General features: G+C 38.6%; 1 protein-coding gene and 1 long non-coding RNA gene across 2 annotated transcripts; one reads left to right on the forward strand and one right to left on the reverse strand.

The window, feature by feature from the left end:
- Positions 1 to 2,139: 2,139 nt before the first annotated feature.
- Positions 2,140 to 2,955, reverse strand: LOC139127822 (carbohydrate sulfotransferase 1-like). The gene has a single exon (XM_070693691.1). It carries the CDS (start codon positions 2,953 to 2,955, stop codon positions 2,140 to 2,142), a length of 816 nt encoding a protein of 271 aa, XP_070549792.1.
- Positions 2,956 to 7,725: 4,770 nt separating this feature from the next.
- On the forward strand, positions 7,726 to 20,024 carry LOC139129629 (uncharacterized). Its single transcript, XR_011551633.1, has 5 exons — positions 7,726 to 7,833; positions 9,263 to 10,284; positions 15,078 to 17,672; positions 18,865 to 18,975; positions 19,506 to 20,024. It is a non-coding gene; the product is annotated as an uncharacterized lncRNA (long non-coding RNA).
- The last annotated feature ends 1,330 nt before the right edge of the window (positions 20,025 to 21,354 follow it).

Here is a 21,354-nt window from a genome sequence, read left to right on the forward strand (position 1 = left end):
GGTTGATAATTTGAGATTGGGAATTTGGCCGAGCCGTTTTGTCTGTGCCTTCTCCGCTAGGTGACTGGGTACCGTATGTTGTAAGTTCGAACCCTGTTGAAACCATCATATTGACCTCCGTGTTCATATCAAATTTTGGTAAAGGAAACACCAAAATATAATTTAATCACAAAATAACATTCACTGTCGGGCTGTCATCTGCTCTGTGAACCAATGTAAGTACTACAAAGGGGCATACAATCAAACTTTCATGAAGTCGTATAGCAACGGCGATGGGGCGAGGCTTCGATGAAGGCGATTTATAGAGTTATGTACTGTAAGTTTGTCGTGAGTAATTGCGTATCGTGCTCCCCCCCCCCCCCGCCGCCGGTACTGCCTTGATAGGTGAGTACTCAGAACATAGGGAGTTGCTTACATGTCCGTCCCTTGGGGTTGGGTAATAGTGTCTTGGTGTCTTGGTCTTAGCATGGACGTACAAAAATGGTCTCAACACCCACATGTTTCGTCTTGCTATTGTTTATTTTATTTTATACGTTTGACTATGATATGTATTGCAATACAGACCTCTGGTGTCTTGGTCTTATGTTAACACTGATTATGCAAATATTTATTTTTCTCCTTCGCGGTGTCACTTATGTCCTTTGAAATCTTATACGAAGCTTTGTCGCTGCGTTGCGTCTGTTATCTGATGCGTTTGATTGCTTATTGTCCCAAAGCACGCAATGGTAGATTACTGATCTGTGCATGCTGTCACCAGATTATCACTGACCAGATCATTAAATATCAGGTAATCGACAATTAAGAATTCCGATCTCAGTGGTGTCAAATTCAGTGAATTCTTGATAGGACTCGAACTCACAACGTACGGTACCCAGTCATTTAAAGAAGACACTATAATCAAAACTACTTCACCAAATTTACACCCTCAAAGAGAATGCTTCAATAAACACGGAGTCAAAGTGTCGTCAATATGATCTACCTACACTACATTAAGGGGAGGGAAGACATTGCTAAGGGGTCGTCGACTACATAAGCTGTCGCACTGAAAACTTAATTCCTTACTAAAGGGCGACGAGGTAAGACTATAAGTCTTTTTTTTCGTGCGTCAAAATATCTGGTCCAAAGAAAATAATAATATTAGAAAAATTCAGACCATGAGAAACCATAACAAATAATTTTAATTTTACTAAGAAAATGGAACTCTCATGTACTCTGTAGAGTTGTTCAAAAGCACTGTCAGGTCAAAGATGTTTAAGAGGACGGGGTCTTCGGAAATGCGTCAAATATCGTATGGAACCCATGAGACCAATGTAAACACTATGCCATTGGAATGTTGGCGATGGATGAACGTTTAAACGTGTTTGTCTAAACGTATATAGTCAAATTTAAATGTTGCACCGGTGTTCATGCCATGCATCTACATATCGCGCGTGGAATACTATGTTTGTAATTAAGAAAGTTGCACTCACTGGCCAGGTCCCAACGATTCCCCTTTAATTAGAGATCGAGTCAGTACACACTTGAGACACTTAGATCGGTGCCTGTGGTTGGATATGAAAATAAACCTTCAAAGATATTGTAGTGATAATTCATGAGAATTTTTTGCGAAATGTACATGCCCGAAAGCGCCCATTGCCACTGCTAGCTCAGTAGTAAACGCTACTGTGAAGCCGTGCTTGAATATGTTCATGTGTCAATACAGGGTGTGCCTAACATTTAAAATTGTACGAAGGATTAGTGAGAGTACTTGGATCAGAAATCAGCTAGGCAAGAAATATGGTGCCAAGGGATTAAAGTAAGAGATCTTATAAATATATCGCATTAGATAGCTTGCAGCAAGGTGATTACTCTATTAACATTTGTTTCACTGTAATCGTGCACGTGCGTATGTATGTGTACTTTACATATGCATAGGCTATGTAAGTTATGTAGGTACGTATGCGTGTATGTCATATTCAAAAATGTATGTACGTACGTGTGTATGTATGTATGCATGTATGTATGGATGTATGCATGCACGCATGTATGCATGCGTGTATGTATGTACATGTATGTATGTATGTATGTATGTATGTATGTATGCATTTATGCATGTATGTACGTATGTGGCAAAAATGAACACAAACTGGTTTACATTCATCATTCCAAGAGCATCGGCTCTAATAATGATGCAGACGTGTTGATGAGTTCAGATTCCCGCTTAATGAGTTTGTACCCAAGTGTTTGCATGACGTCATCGCAAGCGCTTTGAACCAGTTTTACATCGTCCATGCTTAAATCTGACCTCCAGGCCAGCGCCGTACTGGTCGAGTTTCTTTTCGTCTGCATGGATCCTCTCTTTGCGCTTTCCTTACTCTGAGTATTGTCAGCGATCCACTTCAGTACGTTTTCGGTTGCTTTAATTCCCAATGTTTTGTAAAGTTCCAAAGCCTTCTGCGTCACGTTCGTCACGACGTCCTCGTATCGCAGCACGACAATTCGTCTCCTCGTCCGCGATGTGGCGTTTCTGAAAACAGCTAGGTTGCGCTCTAGCCACTTGCAGTAGTCGTGCACGTTGTCCGGATGAAGTTGGGTTGTAGTATCGTTCAAAGGCTTGGCGATACCGAGCTCGTACAATGTTTTGTGCAACGGGTTGATAAATTTGAAGTATTTTCTGGACGAGGCGACTGCCCTTGGGTCACGAGCGAGCAGGACCACCTTTAAATCGAAGCAGTCTTGGTGGAGCATCGGCATCAGATAGTTCAGATCTTCAACGCGGATGCTTTTAATAACCATGACTTCATTCTTTAAGCATTCCTCTCTGATATAGGAAATTGAGACATTTTTGCAATTTTTCTGTAGTTCACATATCTTCTGCAGAGCCTTGCTCCTAGCAGCATTCAACAGTCGAAAATGATACGCGTTGTGGGTTAGGAAATCACAACGATAGAAGTTGTGTAGTAATTCTGCCGACATATTGGCGCGATAAGTTGCCGGTATTACATTCCTTTTCACCATATCTGGAACCACACGCAGCGGCTCGAATAGGTAGAAAACGTTCGGGTTCTGATTAAAAAGCTCACCAATGAAAGAGGAGCCAGTCCGGGCTTTGGCGACGAAGAGCACGCGCTTTCGGGGAGTCGACGTCGGACAGGCCGAGCGTTGCGGCGGCACCGTCCAGGCGCGTGAGATCGTCGTATTTCCTGATACAAACAAGCGAGATGCATACCTGTTCGCGGCGACACGATACGGGTTATAGGCTCTGCTGAAGAGGATAATGCAAGAAGCCGTGACGAGACAGGTTAACAAAAACAGCACAGGCCTTTTGAATATTGACTCCATCTCGTACGTAAAGGAGTTGCCACTCTCTCTTTCTCTTACCCTCTATCACGTATTCATACACTCTTATGAATCGACCCCAAAGGTCCCCGTAGAGTATTGTGGGATTACCGCTTATAAAGTGTGCTTGTGATGTGTGTGCAAATTGATATAAAATTGAGATGGTGCTATTAAAATTGTTGACGTTGGTGTCAACAGCTGCTATACGCATTAACCTTTAGGTGTAATAAATTGCCTCCGTCTCCGGGCCGTCTCACGAACGTAGCGTCAAGCATTTCGATTCATGATCCGTAGACAGTTGGAATATCGGAAGACAGCAAAACATCATCAGCTTACAGCAATTGATAAAAATCAATGGAATAAATGAGGAAAATTACACACCGCATGATAAGTGACTCATTTGGAATTAACCCACTTTGCACCGACCTGTGACATCCGATACGTGTTTGCGGCCTAGCTCCTCCGCACAGCTAATAACTCTCATACATCTATTTAATCTCCATTCATTTACACCAACAACAATTTTTCTATGCATCCAAAAAAAAAAGTATTATCGTCCATTATTTCAGTAAAATATACCAAATGTGATGGAAACACCAACCACTATTTTTTAAACGTAGTGACCATAAATCTAATAAAAAATAAATGAATGAATGTAAGTGTAATAGCGATAATTGTTATACATTCATAACGTTACTGCTACTCAAGAATTGGCGCATAAAATATATTCATTTAAATGTTAGTTTCTGTTTTCGACGGTTGATTGGTATTTCACAAACAAAACATTCATAACATCGCTGATTTAAAGCCTTCCCGTTCCTTATCACATGATAGCGAGCATGCGTGCGTGAGTGCTTCACGAACTCTACAACGTGTGGAGCGGTCTCAGTCAGAAAAATGTAACAACTTAGCCGGCTATATATTGAACCACTCTTTTTTTGGAGTGGAGATTTAGCCGAGCGGTTCTCTATGTGGCCTCTCCGCTAGGCGACTGATGCCATATATATGTTGTGGGTTCGAATCCGATTGAAAACTAGCCGTTTAACATATATAAAATTTGCATTCCGGTCATTAGAGGTTGCTATATTTAAGAACGCGAGGAAAAATTTAGTTTTGTTCATTTATTGTAGTATTATATCTGGATGAAATGAAGGCATTTTCACGGTTTTTTTCTATTGTAAATTGTGATTTGGCATAATGGGATGTTATTGAGGGCCACATGGCGTTAAGTCCTTGAATTGCACTGCGTTGACCTTTTCGCGCGACTCTAGTCACTTGTCATTCATTTTGTGGTTTGCTTTAACGAGCTTTTTAAATCCTGTCTGTCATTTTACCGTTAATCGTTTGATTTATTTTATAATCCCATATTTCACAGCTTTGCATTGAGTTTCGTGTTTTCCATTTGTCGATCCTCAAGGGCGCTAGAATCGTGAAAGTCATGGTGGCCCTCAGCAGTGTATAGTATTTTGCAAAATTGGAAACGTGTCTTTTTTTTACATTTCTTTCCACATTGTACCCGGAAAATCATGACAAGTCAATATTTTATTTAACTGCTTTCTCGCGGTTTGTACGAGCTGCGTCCTGCCATGCACTATTACAGTTCACTTCCGTCTTCTGTCAGGATATTGCTATGGGAGAGGTCGGTTGGATACACATTAACAGATTATATACGACGAGTCTTCAAAGTCAACGTCCGTTTATTACATACGTACAGAAGTTGCATGTACATGTCGTCAGGGATATAGAGATAGCGGTGTCCTATCTCTCCCCGTGCTTATATTCATGCTCCTGATATTATTTAAATATTAAAGCAATAAGACCACCCAGCGACGGTATAGCACGAGATTTTGACCAGTTCACGACCTGTATGCACGATCGATATATAAGAACCAATTGATATACCGTCGCTGGGTGTAATTTATTGCTATTATATCATAACAGTATATTGAAAATTCTGGCATGGAACTCAAAACAAGCATTTTTGCTATTTGCCGGGACATCGTGCGTGTGCCAGCCGTGCTACATCGCGAATATGCCACGTTTTTGTCGCGTTTCGACCAATCAGATCGCTGTATTTACACCATCAATATGCTGGTATGGTATAACGTTTGCTATACAACACTTAAAAGACGTGGTTTTGATCAGACGATGGATATGAATTAAAGATAAAAATGATAGATCCAATGACCACTAATTTTGAATATCAATACAGCCATTTATCTTCAATGTACATGTCAGAATTCAGAGTTATACACTCTGTAGCATGTTGCAAAGCCATCAGGTGAAATTCTCTGGTTCATTCATTTTCAGTTATTTTACTATCATTCGAACATATGCTACGTCAGAACAACATGGTCCTAGTAATCTGTATTTAGCGTCTTTGCATTTCAGTCACAGCACCAATTTTTTGTTGTGATCTCCCTTTTAAATTGCCCAAATAGACTGCATGGTCGATTCTTGTATGCATATTGTGTTAAGACGTACCTTTCTAAGGATTATTACAAAGTGTAACTTAGTTCGTTTTTACTTTGTCAGGCATACATTTTATTTTTTATCTTTTTCTCAATTGCAATTTGCCCTTGCGTAAAGAGCACTGAGACAGTGTAGTACACTTATAATAAACAATAATAATCTCCTGAAAGTATTTACAAAACCCAAACAAACCAAAGTAAATATCAGCCACTTTAATTTATTCCTTTTAAACATTTTGAATGAACGTTTTGAATGAGTAGGCAAACGGGTGTTTGATGGAGGAGATAATTAAGTTTGGTTAATTAATTCTAATTTGCATATTCAATGAATTTTTGTAATAAGACTACCAGTATACTCAAGAACGTCTTAAGCAAATGTGATGGCCATACTTTTATCAGCTTGTAGAAACATCATAGTTAAGAAACAATTATTTTTAAAATAATGCTACACCATGAATACTGTTTTATGTGTGATTAATTTTTTTCAATAAAATAAAAAATGTGTTCAGTGGGTTTTCTCATAGGAGTGTACGTTGGCAGTAAGGGGTTCGTAAAGTTGTGTTTGCGGCGCCATCTAGTGGTCAGAACCAGTAAGGGACTGGTCAGTTTCTTCAGCCTGGGGGGCCGGTGGATTCATGGGGGGGGGGGGTCACCCTGTTTTGGACTTTGGTGATAGGGGGGGTCACCATGTTTTTGAAAGACCCAATAGGGGGGTCAGTGTGTTTTTGAATTTTGACACAGGCTCATCATTGCCTAAAATGCTAGTGTCAGCCACAAATTTCATCATTCAGTTGTATTTTTCGGCGCGCCCTTCGGGCGCGTAACTTTTAATAATCAGTCATATTTTTAAGCACGCCCAACTTTAACATAGCAAGCATACATACATCAGAGATATCTGTATGTTCAATATTTTTCAACGTGCTCTTCAAGCTCATTACTTTAATATATCAGACATTTTTCAGCGTGCCCTTCAGGTGCATAACTTAAATATACAAGGCATATATATCAGAGATATCAGGATGTTTCATATTTTTCAGCGCGCCCTTCGGGCGCCATACTAAAATAAATCAGAGATATCTTGATGTTTACAAAGTGAAAGTGTACATTATGAAATCTGCATTTCATATGAAAAGGATGACAAATTCCTGATACTTTTCTGTTCTCTCTATGAGAATTCAGTATGAGAAAGCAACATGCACAAATATTTCACAATATATATTTGATACAGTGACTTATTTTAGAGATAGAAAAATGACAAGATATCTTTCCTTCTCATTGATGCAATTATTTTCTTTTGTGTCACAGGTTTTCTGTAGAAAGATGCTTTTTTATGAACAAAATAAAAGTTAAAAAAGGCAGTTTTTGTCATTATTAGCTGTGCTTTTATGGTTTCAATGTTACAAGAAAAGGTCCTCTCAGACACTGTACACATCAGATTTGGCTAAAAAAGCTCTCTATGGCTCCTCAGGAGATTTAATTGGATGGTTGGCAAGTCTTAACACCCATCAAAGTTTTTGATTCACTGCTTTTTCCTCTTTGATGTTAATGATTGACATCCATTTATGTACAGCAGTTCAGGACATCTGGTTAAGCATAGAAAGTGTGAAACACATTCACAGCTCATTCAAAATACAGCTCATTCAAATGTACTGTATTCAAACTTTAAGATTGACACTTTGAAATTCCTATCTTACAACTGACATGTAAACAATTTCATTAAAACATAGAATGACTATTTAAAATATAAATATATATTTAAAATGTATATAGTTTATGTCCACCTTTTGTTTTACCTATGTCGCGCGCCGGGGGGGGGGTCACTCTGTTTTCAAATTTGGAATAGGGGGGGGGGTGTCAGCCACTTTTTGACGTCGGCAAAAAATAATCCAACGCCCCCCCCCCGGCCGAAGAAACTGACCAGTCCCTAAGGCCTTTCAACCTCGCTCTCATGCATCGAGCAGCCATACTTTCTGTGTGTCGCTACGAGATTCAGTTCCTGCTACGTCTATCTACAGTCACACCAGTTGAGCCAGTACGACATTCGGTAAGAGGTTTATTTTTGTATCCGTATTTAGAGCATGTGTTAACTTTGCGTGTACCGATAATATCTGTGAGTGAATGAGAGGTGAGAAGCTGTGTGCGGAAAGAAACAGCCTCGAAGGTTATCCAAAGCACGTCACTGATAAGTCGTGTCAAAACGTGTGGCAACATCTCACCACACATCGAGTATACAGTATGGGCCCTAATTATGGTCTAGTTTAAAAAGAGTATCTAAATTTACGAGGGATCGACTGTAATCGTGTTTTCAATATTCACGGAGTTCATTCGAAAAATGTTAGTCGCGTGATGACGACGCCATTGTTTTACAATTAGGGCTTGGGCATGCATTAAAAACAACCGTTCCCCTGATTTCTACCACACTTCGATTGAAATGATTCTTATAGTGGAAACTGAAAGTTCAACCCCGATTTGCGAGAATTTTTGGTTGTTTTGGGGCATCGTAACGTTTGTGGAGTACGAGTTGGGGGCCCCTGTAAGGTTGTGCCGTCACGGACATAGCGGAGTAAGCGAAATGTGGTGTTTACACGGTTCAAACTAGGATATATTTTCATTTTAGCATACCGAGTCTGAAAACAAATGACCCTCCTGGTTTCACTTTAGTAAATTACTATATCTTGTATTTTCACTGATATCGTGAAACTTGCCAAAATGTCCCGATAGAACTTGTAGACCACGCCGTTTTCCCGTTAAACACAATTCCCCGAATGGCGTCGTTTGTTATGCCCAATCAGATTGAGCGTTCTTCCGCACGCTTTCCAATACATTCGACATTACATAGTACAAGATATCGTAAGACGTAGTCGTTGCTATGATTGGCGGCATGTCGATAGGGGCCATAAGGTAAATTTTCTCAGTAAACGCAATATCAAGAGAAATACGAGCGTGCGGAAGTGGGGCAAAGAATATGTAACAATTTAGCTGCTGCTAATTAAAAAAAGAGCCAAAATAAATCAGAATACACACACTTAGTACACAGACATTTGACAACAACATCCAACAGTGACATTGACAAAACATACTAACAAGCAGAGCTTGTTAGTGACTTTCCAAACTTTCACATGTTCAATATGACTTTGTTACAAGTTTGTTATAATTTATGATGAAAATAAAACTTTACTTTTTCAATCTTGTCTGCTTGCCTTGAAGTATGGTAACTTTGAAAATACATTCATTACACTTATCATGTATTATACTCATTGGTTGAGCCAGACATTCACATTAATGAAATATGTCACCATATCTCAAGATGGACTCAAGCAAACATGGTATTTGCGCATAGTATGATTACACTGTCGCGTGACTATGCTATTCAACTTTGGTCAAATTTCACATTCTTTGCCACTGCACCATCTCCCTAATACATACTGATGACCCACGGTGTCCACTCAAGTCTCACTTTGATTTATCCACAGGAACAGACTCTAGTGCAAAAAAATCCTATAGTCATCTCAACTAGATCTTTAAAGAGAAAAGTGCAGACTGAACCCACAAAAATCTCTTGTTACACAAAACCATACCGTCCCTGTAAGTTCTGTGGAAAGCTGCAGTCAAAACTGTCTCGACACCTTAGGATGGTTCATAAAGATAAAGATAAAGAAGAAGTTAAGTCAGCTCTTGCTGCTACAAAAGTTGACAGAGAAAGAAAATTAGACCAAATCAAAAAGGATGGCATCTTTCACTTCAACCAGAACGTGATAAAAACCTCCAAGAATGGTGTTACCAATATTCACTTGCAAAGAGAACGCAACCAAGGTCCATCACATCTTCAGATATGCGGATATTGTAAAGGTTTCTTTCGAAAGTCTCTGATATCAAAACACAAGCGGACATGCAGAGAAGCTGAAGGGTCTACTCTTGAATGCCTGGACTACTCTCCAGAATTGCTTCAGTCCTGTGAAAAGTATGATGATGGATTTAAGCGTTCAATACTGGATAGATTCTTGAAAGATGACGTTGGTAGGATCTGCCAAACTGATGACTTGATTGTAAATGTTGGATGGAATTTGTGGTTGAAAAATAGATCAAGGAAAAGAGAAGTTGTGGTGAGTTCCATGCGATGCCTTGGTAACTTACTTGCGGAATTTAAAAAAGTTAGTGTGAAAAAACACCTTAAAAGGCATGGACCTTCTGAACAGAACCATGTTCAAAGCATTAAAGACTGCCATACTCAACATTTCTAAGGAGCTGGAGTCTCAGAAGTCAAGAATCTACTATGCCTTAAAGCATGCCGCTAAAGTCATGAAAGCAAAATACATCATGAAAGACGCAAACAGCTGTTCTGAAAAAGTGAAAGAAGTTGATCTGTTTGTCACTATTTTAGAGGCACAGTGGCCAATTATGTTCCACAATGCACAGAAAAGTCAGGCAGAAAAATGCAAACAGAAGCTGCGAAGACCAGAACGGCACCCAGTCGAGACTGACATTAAAAAAACACGTAAGTACCGTACAACAATTGTGAAATAGACCAAATAATGATGCAGGCTACCGCAGAGGTCAATTTTTGTGAACTTTGATTGTTAATTGTAAGTACCGGTAGATTTACATTGTACCGGTACAATGCCCACCAAGGTAGTGAACCAGATAGGCTGCTCGTGACAGAATGGACGGATGCAAAAAATGATGTGTGGATGGACAAAAATTCTGTGGAGAAACTATGTTGGTGGCTATGTGGCTGTCATCAGTCACTAGTTGTCTTCCAAGAATAGCAATAAATTTCAAAGTCACAATTGCTGTATGGAAGTTACTGATCTTTTTCGATTTCTTTTTAAAAATCATCATGAAAGTCTGTAGCCTAATCAGAAGCCCCACTGTTATAATTAAGTGTGAAAATGAGGCCAAATGTTGCATAATCTCATGTGATAATGTATTTCACATGAGACCAAAGAGTGTCTCCACCCTGTCTACAAGATTAAAGTTTATTTTAATAAGAAAAGGTCATTGTTTGCCGAGGCAGGCATACCGTCAAAGAGACAAGCCGTTATGCTAGTCTGTTTTTTCTGTTTGTCTTTGGATTGGCCAAGCTTCGCAGCTATTGTTATGCACTCAATTCAACATTCATTCCAAAGACATTGTAAAACTTCATCTGATAATAAAACTGCAGTAAAATATCTGTCATACAAGTACAACTACCGGTAGCTTTATCAGGTCCAAAATACATGGAAAGGTTTTATATGTCATGAGACTTTCTGCGGAAATGTAAAGTGAAAACAGGGACTATTTTATCTCATTTGCATATCGCCAGTGAAAATGCCAGTTTTATTCCGCGGGCAACAACAATGTCGTGGGCAGTACATATGCGATAATTGACAGTATGTCATCAACAATTAAAGGCATACTGTCACCTGTTCGAATTTTGCCACAGTTACCATGGAAAGCGAAAATCTAACCAATCACAGATTTTAAGTGGGTAGCCGCTTTTTAAAAACAGTGCCCTTACATGGGCATTTTGAATACCAAGGAACGCCCATTTGATCACGTATGGGCATATTTAGATTACATGTGACCGTATACCTTTAAAGGAACAAAGTCGCTGTTTTGACCTTTTTGTGATATTAAAGTCCATGTATTACCTCTGAAAAAATATTTTTTATTTTTTTACTATAAACTCTTATTGGAGTGATGTGTCAATTGCTGGTGTCATTTTATTCATTTCTGTTGATAAATAAATGCAATCTTGCTATAAATTCACGGCTTGAGAAAAAAATCTCTGTTTGAACCACGCCCTCACCTGTGACGTCACGTGAGGCAATCGTTGTGCAAATCAATCTCTGCCTCCTCCTGCTGTACATACACAAGCAACAATGGCGTCAAATTTAAACTCGGCGAGCGCGAATGAAGAGATAGTTTTTGGACTGATTCAGATGATAATGGGGAGTCTTGGGCTCTACGGTACATGACTATTGTTCAGGAAATTCAGAGCCACGGCCGTATAGGTTTTGAGCCAGCGAGGTGCGAGGTATCTCCCCAACCTGAGCTGCGGATCAATCGGCCAAGCGATGAAATACCTTCAGACCCAGGTTCACCCGAGCCTTCACGACTGGGAAACACAGATAGGTAGTAATAAGAATCATTTAGGCCTTCGATTTTATGATAAATATGCCCAATCGAAATATTCTGAAAGCGGCTGCGTGAAACTCGAATTCATAACTCTGTCTGTCATCAGATGCCGATACGAGTCTGACTAAGCCTGGGTAACGAGAAGAGAGCACCCGGTATACGCGCCACGTTGAACTCTGCATCGCACTAAAATGTCTTGCGTATGCACATTGTTTTAAAAACGCTTAAAAAATCATTTTTGACATTTATGTAATAAACAACGAGATGAAACCACGATTACTTATTTCCCTTGTTGTTGTCCACTGTGTCATGGACGTAAAATAAACCTACACTGCTGTATGCACAGAACATACACGCTATTTGTGTCGGAAGTTCACCGGTACAATTAGTCATCATCACCTTCCCTGCAGCTGTAGTGGCCCGGGGCCGTTTGTCCGTGATGTGCCTGAATATAATCATCGTTGCTGGAGTTTTGATCTGCTTCTCCAAATTTATCAGACGGTACTGGCACAGCAAACGACCTTCCCGCGTTCCGGAAATAACTACTGATATTCGCGCTGCGTTAGTTCGTTGAACCTTCATTCCTTGTTGAAAGACCAACAAAACGATCTGTGAAAGTTTTTTTCTCTTGACCATATTTGTTTGTATCGCAGAATTACTAATTTTGTAATGGAGTCAGGTTGATTCGTGTATCTCCACCGATCTTCACAGTATAGTGGAGCCTAGCCGGACCAGGTACGCGGGCTCTCCGACTCATTGATACCTACCAGACACTGTACAACGTCGTACGCATTTCGTGACATTGACACAGCCTTGATTTACATGTAATCGTGTCTCGCAGTCATACTGTGTTAGTCAATCAGTTTTCAAAGTTGGATCACGTATTTTGACAAGCATACCAAAAGATGTCTTCAGATAGCAAGAAACCGCAAAGTATTGAGATAAAAGTTTCATGCCCGGTTTATTGAAGTTGAAAAATAGTGTTTTCAATTGGCTTCAAACTCACAAAATACGGTTTCCAGTCACCTTGTGGAGATGCAAGAGACACACGTCAGACGCGACCCAACGTAGAAAATATGTCACGATGTCAACAGTAACAACACATAAATTTGTAAACAAAGTAGGTCACGGCTCTCTCGCTACAGGCTGGATAAGGCCACGATATCAACAGTTTGCATGAGCTTATCGATTGCAAGTCACTTGAAAATCAACAGAATGCACTTCAGTATAACTAAAATCTTACAAATTTCTTCATCATGCACATTGAAAGAACCACGGGGACCGGAGCATTCAGCATCTTGCAATGCAATGCCATGCTGCCATCACTAAGTTTTATCGCAATCAACTTGGCTAGCAAATCGCTCGATTTTTCCATAGAATATTATCAAAAAATCGGTAAAAGCTACCGTTTCTATCACTCAGAGAGCAATAGCTGTACATGATATAATCGTCTTCTGTGTCTGAGTTGTAGAAAAGCTATCATAAAGTCTCTCGACTCTCGTTGAGTGCACGGCATGGCAGCGGGGCAGCCGACCTGATTTACATGTAATATTCACGTAAACCACTGACCCCTTCTCGGAAAGTTCGCATAAATTACTGGATCTCTCTGATGTTAGGGTGGATGATGTCATTATTTTAGTCCTTCTTTGGTACTAAACTGGCTTCAAAGGGTAAACAAAAGGTTTTATGGCTCGCCGAGTTCGGCAATGCGTACCTAAGCTGGACAGAACGCATAGTACGCAACCATTGTATGGTATCGTAAACTTATGTGGCGCTGAGAGCGAGAGTATTGTCACATTGATTTAATCACCTGATAGTATCGCATCGTCCACCGTGAATTTGACCGAGGTCTTTTAGTTTGAGGCCAGTTCGCCACACTTTCATGAGCGTGGCGAACCAAGAAGACATTTTATTCGCCACCCAGCACTTTCTATCGCATTTTGCGAATGTGGCGAGCGCTAGTGCGACCCTGTCACTGCACACTGCACTGATGGCCTCGCATGACGTCATGTCACGTGACCATTTTGCGGCCAATATGAATTCAGATTTTTTCTGAGGACCGGTATTTCGAGTGTTTTATGTATGAAATATAATATTGTAGAAATGAATACCAAAAATAATTTTTAATTATTTGAGTATTATGGCTTTTTTACTAAACAATAGTATAAGGTTCAAATTAAACAAAATCAGGTAATATATGGACTTTAAGAATGCAGGGAATACTTGCATGAAGTCACTCAATGTGAAAGCAGAATGTCAGTTCAGAACCTCAATATTGTCCGAAATTACCCCTTTGCTGTGTGAAATGTAGTGATTTTGTGTGCGACATCTTGGTGAAATGAACTACTCTGTGCCAAAGTCTGTTTCCTATGACAAATAAACATTGCCACAGCAGTGTACTGTATCTGACAGCTATCATCCTATCTACATGAAAGGATCCACACTCCGATATATCATTTTAAGGCCAAAGTGGACTAAACATTATGTAACACTGGATATCCTGTCAAGCTCACTGATGAAAGTTCACTCATCAGTGAATAACTGGGTAGAGACTATTTATTTTTCAGTGAGTGTTTCGATCTTGTCTGTCTACAAGGAGAGTAGAGCTTGTGTACAGTCCGCCAGTGTTTCAGCATGTTTCAGGTAGTCAAACAATAGGAACAGCTTTTCATATCAAACAAAATTCATGAACAAATTTTTAAAAGCTAAAAAAAGAGCGACTTTGTCCCCTTCAATTACATGTTTAAAGGAGAACGATATCCAGCAAATTCAGTGTTCAATGAAAAATCTATGAAAACCTGGTGCGAAATCCGTATTTGTTATTCACTTTCACTTATTAATAGTGCAATGACACTTTTTAAAAACCTTTCGTTATAGGTTGTAGTGACGTAAGAGCCCAGTGCCTGCTTGGGAAACGCTATTAGTGCCAGTGCATTTGTAATACAAACTTTGTTTCGGCGCAAGGCTCTTACCTCACTTCCGCCTATGACGAAGTTTTTTTAAAAAGCATCATCGCGCTATCACTAAGTGAAAGTGAATAACAAATACAGATTTTGCACCAGTTTTTCATAGATCTTTCATTGATGAACACCGAATTGCTGGGTATCATTCCCCTTTAAAGTTAAATTTTGATAGCAATATGATACTACAAAAAATTTTGTCTACCAACAGATACAAGTCATCCTCGGAATGCCAAACCAGCAGAAGACGATGCCACTCTGCAGAAGACTGCTTCACGTAAAAGAAATCAGACTTTCTTTACTAAAAAGAAAAGAACAAGATGATTTTCCAATCAAAATATCTATTGAATAGAAGCTTATCGTATAGACTTGAAATGTCTGTATATATCTACTGTGTGGTTGTCCCACAAGGTAGCAAAATCCAGCCAGTATTCTCGCAGTTTTTAGCAGTCTTTTGTCAGAATTTAAGCACATGTTTGGCACTTCCTTAGCCCTCCGCTTTTGTACTGGCACAAAACTCCACATAGCGTTTTGACTGCCCAACAGGCTCACAGTCTGTTGTTGACCACAGACTCCACCCACTCCTAATGGGAGAAAACAATGCAGGCATTGTTCGCACAGTTGTGCCAGCATTTTTTACTTGAAAAGTATTCTATGTAACAGAGGCTGCACTACATTTCTTATTCGGGCAGATTATTGAAGCAATGCTTGTAAAACATGTAACATACTCCCACTCTCTGGATCTTGCAATTGTACTAATAGTATTTTACTTTCATGCTAATTCTTGTATAAATTATGATGTTTACATTACTCCTAAAATTTTTAGGGTCTGTAGGTAAAACTTTGGGTATGTTTGGTTATTGACCATACAGTTAATTTCTCTTTTTTTTAAATTCAAAATTGGTGTTGTACTTTAGGGACAATTTTTGTCGCTTTCGATCAAATTATCATTTTCTCCAAAATGGTTGGACAGATGACTTTAATATTTTGTATATGCAGGTTACGTGGGATAAAGTAATCCATATAGGTTGAAATTGTGATGAAAGGTGCACCATTATATTCATAAGATATTACAGGTTTTTGGTCAAAATTCAGCATTTTCTGAGCAGTTTTTAAGACAACTTTATGTGTGGTAATTGTGGACTTGATTGGTATCATTTTGATGTTTTATTTCCTTCTGAAAACAATTATGAAGTTGTTTTTGTGTGTATGTGAATAACTTTTGTCAGAGCGTCCTAATATAATGTAACTATAATTAAATTTTATTGATTGGTTTAAGAAGTGGTGTCATATTGCAATGTGATATGGCAGTACGGTTAATTAAGTGGTGACCTTAATCACTTGCCCCAATCACCAAATTAGGAATGATGAGCTAAAGAATATTCATGTTACCGGTATATTGACCAATGAGCACTCGCTAATTTGAGGTCAGAGGTTTATAAAAAATAATATGCGTGGAGGCATGTACACTTGGGCATGATGTGCAGACGTCGCGAGTGGACAGTGGAAATGAGCTATGTTCATCAATCTCTAGAGATTTCCTGCAATTTTATCAACCGTGTGCAGTTTAAGGATGATTTTTAGCTGCTAGTACCATAGACTATAGTCTATAAAAGCTATTGGGATGGGTATCCATCTGGCGTCAATCGTCAGTCTCTATGTATGTATATCTATGTGCCAGCATGTCTGTCCGTGAGGACATCCGTCCACTCAAATATCTTGAGAACCGCAGTACTTACTGATTTGATATTTGCCGTGTAGATGCAAAATATGATTATGAGAAACTAGCTTTTTATTTTTGGTATTGCTGAAAATATGCAAATTAGTGCAAAAAGGCGTTTTTGGTAAAAAATCATCTTCGTCATAACCGATGGTCAGACAGCTTTGATATTTGTATACAGATCCCTAGGGATGACCAAACTTAAATTTGTGAAAATCGTGATGAAATATTCAAATTTGTATTTTAATATCGTCTAACATCTAAGTTAGAGTCTAATATTACCGGTAGAAGGATGGGGAAGAGACAGATGCCCGACAGGCAGTTTTATCGGATAATATCAGATAAAATTGATAATATTGTCTAACATCTAAGTTACAGTCGAATATTAGATGAGTGGGGAAGTGGCGATTGCCTGACATGCAGTTTTATTTGATATTATTGGATAAAATTGATAATATTGTCTAAATCCTAAGTTAGAGTCTAATATTAGAAGTGGATGGTTGGGAAAATTCTAAAAATGCGGTTTTATCGGATAATGTCGATAATATTATCCATGTGAGATCACTTTGGTCCCCTGTTCCTGGAACTCTCTAGCTTAGACATCCTAGACGATATTATCCGATAAAAAGAAAACGCCTATGTCGCGCCTTCATGTTAATTTTAATAAGGTTAACAAATTAAACTGTTGTTTTCTTGTAACCCTACCTACCCAAGTGTAAACCCCTAACCCCACACTTGTGTCCACTCAAAATCAAATTCCGCGAGATTAGGGGAAAAATTTAAATTTTGCATGGTTTAATGACATCATGCAAAATAAAACAATTTGACATTTATTTGTTTTGATCACATGTCAGTTGAGTATAAAAAATTGAAAAAAATTTGCGACCTACCTACCCAAACATACCTGATATGATTTGAATCTTTTCATATTTTTTGTATCAGGTAATGGTGCAAGTGAATCACAAAACCAAGCACATGCAAGTCAAACGTCAAGTAACTTCAAACAACGTGATGCAAGCAGAAATGGTGCAAGTGAATCACAAAACCAAGCACACGCATCAAATGACCCCAAACAAAGTGATCCAGGTAGACAACTTCTCTACTTTATTCACACATTAAACAGTGTACTTTTTTGAGCATTGTTTAATTTAAGATACTGCAGGGAGCAGAACAAAATCTGCAGCTGATATGCATAACAGAAATATTGAAATGAAAGTAACAGGTTATGTACTTGTAGGCAGGGATGCTCTGAGGTCATTTTGATGACTAAATCATTCTCTTCAACATATTTGTTTTATGTTCTCCTGTTTAATTTTTGGCCACCCTGGCACAAAGCGCCAAAAGATGTCCTATGTCGCTGCAATGTCTGTGTGCGTGTCCGTCCACCCTTTCATCCATGTGTTGACAGATTTTGTTCCGATCATCACTTACTACCCGTTCAGTCCCACGTCGTGCAATTTGGTATTTAGCATCATTATGATAAAATCTAGATCTGATCAGATTTTGTTGGGTGTGGCGTGTTCATTAATTTCTCATTTGCATATTAAATAGATTTTTGTAATAAGGCCATAACTCTTCATTTTCTTAGCCACTGCACTGTCTTTCTAATACCGGTACATGCACATTGGCCACGGTGTCCACTTAAATGTAAAGTTGATCCTGAATTAGGTAATGACTGATTATTCTGCCACCAAGGGTACTTTTACCAGTGGTCAAGCAAATCTATTTTGATATCAGTAGATTTACCGTAATCCCATTTTAACAAGTGAGATCTTCTAACACAGCTGGCGTTATAGTTCTCTAGAATTCTGATGGGTTGTATACTGACATCACATGGTGTATTATTGATTGGTATAGTTGAGTTGTTTAAGCAATATCAGCAATGCTTTTAACTTCAGGATCATTAAATAGTCCTTTTTATGAGGTTCTCCTTTCTTCAATACTCTCTCTTATGTCAACTCCCACCATCTTGCTCATGGGATATTGCGCTAACAGTGTTAGGTCATGTACATGCAATATACACCAAAATGGTAAACATACTGGTTGCCTATAGCATCATCATACATCCACCTCTGTCGACACTTGACCTCACTGGCACCAAGTCAGGCTGTTTTGAAAATGGCCCCATGCCAAGGCACGGTGGTGAAAGATGTGTCTGTCAGATGCCATGTCACCTAACAAAAATACACATACATAAACTGTTTTGAAATGCTGTGTATTGAGGTAAAGGTTGACACTATATTAGCATCAATTAAAGTCAATAGAACTTTTGTTGCAGAACAACCTCCACTTTCACGACCTGTAAAAAGAAAACGATGGACAACAGAAGATGAAATGAGAACAATTAAGTACTTTTCATGTTGGATTTCCAGTGATTTGCCTGCACCAGGTATGAGCCAATGTTGAGATTTAAATAATCAATGACTTTTGACAAAGGATATTATGATGTAATGTAGACCTTGGATTCAATGGTTGACCCAGTGTTTTGTAAGGTCAAGATGAACATCCATTAAACCAGAAATAGTTGTAATGAGGTTTGGAAGAGCCTTTTTGTATAATGATTGTTGTGCGATGAGGTACAAGTTCAGTGTTATTATTTATTGGGTACAGTAAATGATAGCAAACTCTCCTGTTGTATAATGTATGCCTGAATTTGTGGTTGATAATTTGAAACTTTATATTGAGAAAATGGTAGTCCCAAGACTGGAAATGATAGTCTCAGAGGGATGTAGACCTATGATTAATTTCATGATTAGCCTTCCAACTACATGATTTAGTCGTTATTTTGCTCAAGTCCAGCTAGAGGAATTACTGTGTCCTATCATAGGTCAACAGATTTTATGAAAGGGTAGTTTCCCTTTTTCAATCTGATGCTGTTAGATTTGTGTGCGATTAATGACTATCACTGTTATTTTACAGGTAAAGATGCATGCATGAAGTTTCTACAGGAAAATCCACAAATTCAGACCACCTGGGTGAGAGTTAAAGAAAAAGTTAATAATGAAAAGATCAGGAGAAAAAAACTCCTGGAGAAGGAAAAGCTGTAAACTGGATAACTTTGTTCGGCCCTCACTGTCAACATTTCATAGCTTTTACAATTGAAATTTGTTCAAATTGTGTTGAAATTAGCAAAATTGTACTTTTGATATTGCTAATGATTTTACTTATCAGGAATTGAATTTCTAATGTTTTGAACACCAATGACTTTTAAAATAGCAGGTAATAGAAATATGAGTGAAAATGTATAAAGAAACACCGAAGTCCCTATATACACAGGGAAACGGCTCGGAATATCCCTATACTGCCAAGTGATTAGCCGACAGTAGTATCGATATGTGCATGAAGTTTAGAATATCGTTTTTCAATTTGTTTATCAAAACACTGCCGTTCATTTCGCATGACCCATAAATTACTGAAGTAAAGCATTGACTTTCTATGCCTTTGCCTGTATGTATCACCACGTCTTTGTCGGATTGCTGCGGTAAATTTCATTGATTTCCTATTTTCCTGAAGTTTTGATGACCGTTTTGCACGAATGATAATTAACTCGCACTCTCCAACTTGAACCTGCCAAGAATCAACTCAAATTTTATCAAATTGCAGTTCATGGGGCTTTAAGTGTTTTTATCAGCAGGCTAGAAATAAATATCAGCAGGCTGGTGGGGATTGGAACGTTGACCTTTGACTCACCATGGATCATTGGCAGGGAGGTTGGACAGACCTAAGGGCGGCTTTCCAGCGACCCTTAAGGCTTTATAGGCTTTCAAGACTTTTTAGCCTTCCAGTATATTGCTTGAAACATTTTTTGAGGATTTTAAGCGATATTTTAATTATTTTTAAAAGTAATTTTGAAGATTTATTTTCTTTTATGGTTTCATGCAAAGTTAGGTGGATTGGAGTAAGTTAACGGACAGAAGAGAACAGCTTGAAGTGGACCTGGCCACACTGATTGTTTAATACTCTACGTCACCCATGAACAAATACTCTCAAAAATTGGGCATTTTAAACTTAATATTTTATTTTAGATCAGTGATTTAGTGGTGTTTCAATACACCCCATCATAGTACAACAACATGTCTTTATAGCCTGAACTATATTCTGATAAATGCAAAGTTGAATTTATCTTGTCAGTTACATTCTGGTGAGATTAGTGTATAAATGACAAAAGAAATCCAACTATGCGTGAAATCAGAAATGTAGTTTGTGCAATCAGGCTGTACAGAAATGTAGTCACTGTGATGGGATATATTTGAAATACACAAAACAAACTCATCTAAATGGCATATTTTAGAGCGGTTTGTTCATTGTGTGGGTAAAAGAAAAAATTGTGTAGTCAGTTCACTTCAAACTGTTCTTCCCTTCTATGGAATACTCCAATCCATCCAACTTAAGGTAGATAAATACCTTTTAGACACTTTAAGATTTTTATTTTTTCTCAATTGAAGAAGTCCCAAACCCCAATAAAGTATACATTTTCTGAAAGCCCTGATATAGAGCTATCCGACCAAGCACAGTACATGGTCAATATTTGCATAAGAGTCACGTGAAAAGCGTTTTGCTGAACCTTCCAAAAACGGTTTTCGCATAAAGTCAGGCTGTGTCATTGACACTCAGTTTTTAGTTCATATTTGGTATACCAACGTGAGCTTATGGCGTAAGCCAGTGTCCGTTGTCTGTATGCCTGTTTGTATGTATGCATGCACGGATGTATGTATGTATGTATGAATGTATGTGTGTGTGTGTATGTACGTGTGTATTTTTGTATGTA

The sequence above is a fragment of the Ptychodera flava genome, chromosome 3, assembly GCF_041260155.1.
Source record: "Ptychodera flava strain L36383 chromosome 3, AS_Pfla_20210202, whole genome shotgun sequence".
NCBI classification, from domain to species: Eukaryota; Metazoa; Hemichordata; class Enteropneusta; family Ptychoderidae; genus Ptychodera; species Ptychodera flava.

Excerpts from the sequence above, each read along its gene's own strand:
- LOC139127822 (XM_070693691.1), bottom strand. The coding sequence starts at position 2,955 with ATGTCGGCAGAATTACTACACAACTTCTATCGTTGTGATTTCCTAACC.